Below are 8,140 nucleotides of genomic sequence, written 5' to 3' on the forward strand. Positions count from 1 at the left end.
AGACCCAACTCCAGCAAACTGTCATGTAGCACACATGCTGGAGCAAATACACAAATATACATACAAGAAAATAAATTTCTAAATGTGGGGCATTCACAGGACTTTAGCAGCGATGTGTTTGTGGCTCAGGTTCGGTTGAGAATCATACGTCACGTAGCAGCAGCTAATGACTAAATGCATTTTCATGCTGGGCACTACTCTTAAGGATTCCCTTTATACAGACTGGAGAAATAGGCTGAGTAGATACAAAGTGTCTACTGGGCAATCTGCAGGCCCTTGGAAAGAAAGACTAAACATTCCCAGTTTACATACGAGGAAGGAAGACAAGGCTTGGAGCAGACAGTTGATTTGTCTGCTTACTAGATTTTCACCTTAGGGTGCCACAGCTAGGCATGGCAACATATGGGGAGGCTGAAGCAGAGGGATCACAAACTCAAATCTAGCCTGGGCTGCGTAGACAATCTATTTACAAAACAAAACAAAATGTCACTGCCAATTGGAGCCCAAGTATCAAACACTTAATAGAAAATGCCATTACCGGTCCAGTCATACCAAAAACGACACATCTTCTCTTTAGCCTCATTCCTCATCTTAATAAAATATTTATAGAATTTAATGGTATGTGTATAAACCATTTTAACATATATATTAAAACTCCAAACAAAACAGAAAAACTATTTAGAAGTTCTATCTTGTCCTGATAGTTGCAAACTATCCCCTCTAGAAGCTCTGAGAGAAACCTCTCTGGAGGGCCATGGCCGCCGCTCATCTTCCCTGATTTACTGTCTGCTGCAATGCCTCAAAATCCCTTCACTAAGTCTAAAACAACCTCAAGAAAAGAACCCAATTTTAAAAACGGGCAACAGAAGTAAGCAGAGAATTCTCAAAAGAAAAAAAAAACACAAATAGCTAAGAAATGTTTAAAGAAATATTCAACATCCTTATCCACCAGGGAAATGCAAATTAAAACTGCTTTGGGATTTCATCTTACATCAGTCAAAATGGTCAAGATCGATAAAAACAAGTGACAGCACCCGCTGGGTAAGGACACAAAGAAGAGGGAACACTTACTTATCTACTGTGGGCATGCAAACCTGTACAGCCACTATGGACTATGCGAATCCGTGTGCTGGCTCCGCAGAAATCTGTAGATCAACTTCAAGATCCAGCTCTACCACTCTTGGGCATATACCCAACACATTCTATATGCTACTACAGACATATTTGCTCATCCACGTTCATTGCTGCTCTGTACATAATAGCCGGAGTAGCCTAGCTATCAATCAACTGATGAACAGATAGTGAAAATGTGGTACAATTACACAATGAAATACTACCAGCTGTTTAAAGAACAGAATTATGAAATTCCCATCTAATTGAACGAAGCTATAAAAAAAGCATCCTGAGTGAGGAAACTAAGAATAGAAAGATATTGTAAGTTCTTTATGTGTGGATGTGTGCTGTAATCCATATCATATACCCACAGCGGTTAGGTACCTACTAAGGGACTGGCGGTGGGGGTGAGAGGATCTCCCAAAAAAAAAGGAAAGAGAATATATTGTTAAGGAAAGATGGGAGAGGGAGGGACTAGAGCAGAGTATGAAGTGAGGAAGATGGAAGAGAGGAGTGAGGGACGGAATAGGGGGAGGGACACTATCACTAAGGGCCATTATACTATAGGACTTCCTAAAACATGTACAAATATAAAGAAAATACATGGAATAGCCAAAGAATGGAAGACAATGCCCTAACTAGAAACCTTATACCACCAGGAAGCTTCCGGTGTCAGGAATGGATTATATCTGAGTCTTTGTCAGGGGCCCCATGTAAACCCACAGATCTCTTAGGCTACTGCTGAGGCTATGGGTTGCTCTCCACGAACTGATGGCAAGACCCTATTGCTAAAAAGAGTCCTACATATCTAGCTCATTAAATATGGAGAAGGTGCGCTGGTGCCTGTCCAGAGCCGTCACCCCTACTGGTAAGTGCTCACGGTCCTGGAAGGTGCTCAGCACACCAACAGAGGAGGAAGGCAAACATCAGTACAGCGCAAATACTGCAGCCTACAGCGGAGACTTGCCTAGGAGATAGGCCGGTGTGATAACAGCACAGAGTTGAAGTTAAGGCCCATGAGATGGGTGGCCAAGAATCTGAGCCTGAGTAGGCCATTGGTCCAAGGAAAACCAAATACCAGAGTCCTGCTAAAAGAACATACAATACAATGGCTCCTAGTGACACTCTGCCACACCCAAAGATCAGCTCCTTGCTCAGTCATCATCAGAGAACCTTCCTCTTGCAGTAGATGGGAGCTAATACAGAGTCCCACACTGGACAATGTTCAATCAGGGAGCGCTGCTGCAGCACTCACTCCTGAGTGTGATGTCTTCCTCTAACCTCTCCCCTTGGGGCTGGGGGCTCAGGGAGCAAGGCAGAAGAGCAGGCAGAAGGATTGTAAGGTCCTAAATTGGAGGAGGACTCCAAGGCCACGGTGCCCTCCAGACACAGCAGGACTGACACACAGAAACCCACAGAGACCATGGCAGCATGCACAGGGTTAATACAGGTTCAAGACACATGAGATCCCAGTGCTGAGAGGGGGCAGGGACACAGGCTCCCCCTCCTAAGCAAGAAGCTATCTTCAATTTACACTTGCTTGCAGAGGAAGGCTTCATTTTCTCCAGTGGTTTCTCAGTGGGTAGATTAACCACACTTCAGAGGAGGCCTGTGTCCAGGAAGATCTGGCCATGATGGATGAGTTTCTGGGTTTTTGTGCTTGTTAGATTTATTTTGTTTTAAATGCTAAATTTTTGAGAGAGAGAGAGAGAGACAGAGACAGAGACAGAGAGAGAGAGACAGAGAGACAGAGAGAGAAAGAGAAAGAGAAAGAGAAAGAAAGAGAAAGAGAAAGAGAGAGAGAAAGAGTGTGGAATTAGGTGAACAGGAAGGGGGAGGGAGTGGAAGAGGGAAAAGCACAATCAGAACATACTGTATGAAAAAAAAAAGAAAAAGAAAAACTTTCCAAGCAAAAATGTTACCAAAAAGCAGTAACATTCTTCACTTCATAAACTTTCCCCTAGTATTACACTAAACAGAGGAGACTCTTCAGCAAGCTGGAGGGGGCTGGTGGAAGCCTCCCAGAGGCAGAGGGGGCTGGTGGAAGCCTCCCAGAGGCGGAGGGGGCTGGTGGAAGCCTCCTGGAGGAGGTGACGTGGGAATGAAGTCACTGTCAGAGAAGTCATCTATTCTCTGCACAGCTTTGACAGAGGAAGGGGGGCTCAGCAGGAGACAGAAGGGAAATGGGTGTCCCTACACTTTCCAGACACAAAGCTGGGCTTGTCCACCAACTTCAAAACTGAAAGATTTCAATAGACGATAGCTAATGCAGTTCCTCACACTGTGGTGACCCCAAACATAAAATTATTTTCATTGCTACTTCACAACTGCAATTTTGCTACTGTTATGAATCATAATGTAACTATCTGGAGGATTATTCGACTCCCAAAGGGTTGGGACCCACAGGTTGAGAACCACTGCTTTAGACAGACAGCCCCGGCCCCTGCCCCAGCTTACATTTTAGAGATTTATCTGGAAAACATTTTAATCTAACTTGTAAAACAAGAAAAGGCTGAAAATGCTTCAAGCACTCGCAAAAGAAACTTGAAGATATTAAAAAGACACAAAATATTTAAAAAGAAGAAATGAGAAGAGAAAAAAAAAAAACTCCTACAAAATCCCTGTGACCACTGGTGGGATCCTTGGCCTATTGGAAGTTCATATGGGAAGCCTTAAATGCAATCTTATCAAGCAGAAGATGGGTGGGTGCTCTAGAGAAAGATTTCCACGAGTAAATAAACAACTTGCTTTGATTTGTTTGGCTTTGGGCACGATCACACTTGGAAACTTAAGGAGAACATGTTAGGTAGAAAAGAATTTTAAAAGATGAAATAAAACAAAGTTCAAAAGAATAGTGACCCAAGTCACAAAGGCGGCAGATGATCTATGCTCTCAAAGGGAGCACACAAAACAGCGATGTCGGACGGGGTGCTGCACTGAAGTCTAGCTAATCATGACAGGGGATCTGGGCTCACCTCACTGCCACTCTTCTGGCATCAGTATTCAAAATGCATTCCCAGATTTAAAACTAAAGCGGTCTTATGAAGCCTGGAGGGGGTAAGGGATGGGGAAGGGGCGGGGCTGAATTTCCAAACAACAAGGAGGATCTTGAAGTTTGGAAGATAAAGAATCTGAAACCACACTAACCCACCTCAAATTCTGGCTTCTAAGAATGTCCCAGGGTAGGATTTGAACATCCCCAGTCTCTGCACTTGAAAATGCTCCCCATCAGAAGAGTGTGATATAAGCGCAAAGTGACTTTCAAAAAGTAACCTACTTGCTGAAGATGGAAGGAGGTTAGCACAGTGCTCTCCCAGCACGAGGAAGACCTCTCTTCATTTCTCAAAGACAGAATAAACCAGGTGTGGGGTACACACCTGCCATCCCAGCATGTGGGAGAGGGACCCAGGACGGTCCTCCTCAGCTACAAAATGAGGTGAGTTCCAGACCATTCTGGCCTACAGGAGAGCCTGTCTCAGAAAAGAAACAAGGTAACTCACCACATCTGAGGAAACACTTCCCTGTGCTCATTCATCATCTCCACCCCCGCCCCAACAGAAAAAGTGACATTTCAAATGCTTCAAGGTAATACAAATCCTCCTTTCTTATCCTCAAAGCTGAATCATTAAATTATTTTTAAGAAATGAAAGTAAAGGCAATAAAAAGGAAAGCTTAGGATACAAAACAGTCATTCCCTACATCCAAGTTAGTTTGTTTCCTGTGTTTAATCAGGATACTAACAGACAAAATGTCACAGCTGCAGGTAAACTTCAGTAAGCAAAAGAGTCTGGGCATTCCTACAGGAAGCTCAGAGTAACCCTGTCATACCACACACACTGTATGCTAACTGATTGCCGCTTTCAATGCGTTCCTCACACTCTCTACACAAATGCTTGACCACTGAGCTCCTATCCAGGGAATGGCTGATAGATAGAGCCAGTTTAGGAACAGGCGTCCAGTGAATCATTCTAGAATCTGTCCTGATGGCAGGGAGTCAATATATGCAGCCCTTCCTGAAGCCACCACCACCAGAGGGGGTGACATTTTCCAAATATCCACTGAGCTTTCCAGGAAGTCCCAGTGTTCTCCCTCGGCTTCTGGTTTGAGCAATTACAGGATGACCTGGCTTATTACCCCCAAGTGCTAAGCCAGGAAGCAAGTGGCTATCTTTTCTTCTACAGTAAGAGCCAAGGCTTCAAAGAGATAATGGAGCTGGATTGAAATAGCTAAGCCACTCTTCCATTTGTTAATATTACATGGATTCTCATCTTCCAAAACAACATAAAATGGCTCTGCCCAATTCTGACTCACACTTCAGTCCATGGGGAAGGATGCCACGGCCAGAGAACTGGGGAGTGTGCAGGGCACAGATGCACCAGATTCCCAGTTTTCTGCTTAGCCTCTCCTTCCTCTACTGTAGTGGGACCCAAATAAAATTAATGATCACCAGAATTGGGCCAAGGCAATAGGAATACATCTATATTGTCAATAGCCAACTCAGTACCAAAATGAACTACAAACCCATCCTTCCTGCAAGAGAACAACACATATCGAGCTAGTCAAGACATGGTCGAGATGCTAAGATGCTAAAACCTATGTCAAAGCAGGACTCTACATAATGCCCACCAAACACAAGATATGTACATGTCTCCTTCCTCCTGAATGTGTCAACATCTGGCCCCCTGTGGCAGATGATAAATTCACAGTAAACTCGATTTACTCTCTTGATGCCTAGGAAGCGCCCCACCATCTCTAAACTCTCTGGACAGCTCCTCTAGTTGATTCTGCTGTGGCATCTGCTCTGGCTCTCAAGAACTCATAAACTCCACCCACCATTCTCTGCTTCATTCCTCAAGCATTTTAGAGCACCTCCTGTGGTCCAGACACTATTCACAAGAACCAAGCAAGAATATTGCACATCTTTGGTTCTCCTGGTATCGAATGAGGAAGAGAGGCTATTGGATGAAAAAATAAATCAATTAAAGTCGATGTAATCTATTCCTTGAAGGAAGGCCAATTTCACAGAAGGAGGAAGAAAGAGAAGGCTTTTCACAGTCTGTGATGTCTGCACTGACTCTTGGCTATCAAGTTAACAGGCTACAGGTGGAAAGGGTGGGACACGGAAACAGCAGACTCTTGAGGCAGGGAGAGCTGACTGCTCAAGTTCAAGCAGAGGAGTTTATTCAATATCATCTGGTTGCCGGATTCATGAAAGGATCCACTTATGGTCAGAGTCCGACCTTGTGTGTCCCACCGAGGAATATGGGCACCACTGTCAATTGCAAAACACTATGAGGGTCTAAATCAGTGTTTGCTATCCTTCCTAATGCTGCGGCCCTTTAATACAGATTCTCATTTTTTTGGTAACCCCTAACTATAAAATTATTTCGTCGTTACATCCTAACTGCAACTTTGCTACGGTAATGATTAGTAATGTCAAATATCTGATATGCAGGATATCTAATAGGGACCCAAAGGGGTCGGGAACCAAAGGTTCAGAACCACTGGTCTAAACGAAGTCACACGCAACCTGCAGAAGTGTTGTGTCTCACGTAGAAAGTGTTTTCAAATGGCACAATTAGTTCCCAACACTTAAAAACTATGAAAACTTGGATTTGGGAATTATTTTTTAAAATAATTCTGGCAAGACTGGTTCAACATTCACACATGGTGACAACTGTCCAGATGTGGAGAGGCGCTACCTCCTGCCAGAGGGGCACAGGCAATGGAATGCATAGCCATTCCCACTTGAACTGAGTTTTACAGATGAGTTAACACAATAAAATAGGTGTCATACAAATATAAGGCTGAAAACAACACCCTGATTAAACGGGACATTCAACTGGAGGCAAGATGGCGGTGAGCTTGGTGGACAGGAGAGAGCAAGCCTGAACACAAATGGGAGAATGGCCCCGAAATAAATAATGAAGGGGAAGGGTTGAAAATACTCCTTGCATAGAAAGTCTTACTAATCGTATAACTTTTGAGTATCCCTGGCTCATGATCCGTATAGAGTCAAGTGACTTCCAAATTAAAAATATAAGTGGCTATTAGGGACACTGCATGGAAAATCAACTTCGAAGTCATGAAGCCACCTCAACAGCTGATAAGGAACTGCAGCACACCTCCTGTGCGGTTCTCATCTGGTTTACCAGTCCAAGCAAAACAAACTGTGGTTGCAAACTTTCTGAGCCAGGCTCCCGACAGGTGACGTTTACAAGCAGAGGTGGGATGGGAGCCTTCTGAAAGTGGCCTCCTAGGAGTGCAGTTTCTAAGCAAACTTAGCAACCATCTGAGAACTTACACAAGCCGTTGACATCCAGCATACTGGAGATGCCCCTGTCACTCATGTCCACTTCCGGCTGGTTCTTCTCCCTGCTCTCCTCCACCAGCTTCTTCAGTGACTTAGACATGTTCTGCAGCAAAGGACAACAAAGCACGTGGGCGATGGCAAGAGTGTGGACAGTGAGGGCGGGAGGGGAAGGGAAGGGCAGAGGCCGGGGTCTCCAGGGCAGTCTGGGGGAGCGTGGGCATCACCGCGGAGTCCTGAGTGGGAGGGCCCGGACCCCGCGCACTCACCACAGAGGGCAACAGCTGGCGGCTGTGCTTGGGAGCCTGTAGGGGAAACTCGGGTGGCGAGAGGTGCACTCGGTCAGCCAAAACCAGGTTCTGAGAGGAGGAACACACCCTGTCCAGGCGATCGGCGCAGGCGCACACCAAACCCGGCCAACCCCACGCCCCTCCCGGCCTGACACTTCCCAAATTTGGAGAACAGTTTCCCAGATGCGGCTCCGGGCGAGGCTCTGCCCACAGAAGAATGTGGACCCCGAGGCTGGCCAATCTTACACGATTTTAGGCTCAGAAACTCCGCCCCACGCTGAGAGACGCCCATTTTCCTTGGGTTTGAAACTTGGATTGGACGCAGCGAGGTGCGTGCGGTTTAGATTTTGCACATGCGCAGTAGGTCGGCTGAAGGAACAAGCTCTGTGGGCGGAAGCAGGGAAGTTTAGGGCGGAATACTGGAAAA

The 8,140-nt window shown here is 45.4% G+C and overlaps 1 protein-coding gene across 2 annotated transcripts in view; it reads right to left on the minus strand.

The window, feature by feature from the left end:
- Rsu1 (Ras suppressor protein 1) overlaps positions 1-7,888 on the minus strand; it is a 177,293-nt gene extending 169,405 nt beyond the window's left edge. For both annotated transcript variants that reach the window (XM_026783146.1, XM_005354629.3), the window contains exons 1-2: positions 7,693-7,888; positions 7,418-7,529 (exon numbers count right to left, since the gene is read on the minus strand). In XM_026783146.1, the coding sequence (XP_026638947.1) occupies positions 7,418-7,526 (109 nt within the window). In that variant the 5' untranslated portion in view covers positions 7,527-7,529; positions 7,693-7,888. The remainder of the gene's footprint in view (positions 1-7,417; positions 7,530-7,692) is intronic.
- Positions 7,889-8,140: the final 252 nt, after the last annotated feature.

Source organism: Microtus ochrogaster, chromosome 16 (assembly GCF_000317375.1).
Source record: "Microtus ochrogaster isolate Prairie Vole_2 chromosome 16, MicOch1.0, whole genome shotgun sequence".
NCBI lineage: Eukaryota > Metazoa > Chordata > Mammalia > Rodentia > Cricetidae > Microtus > Microtus ochrogaster.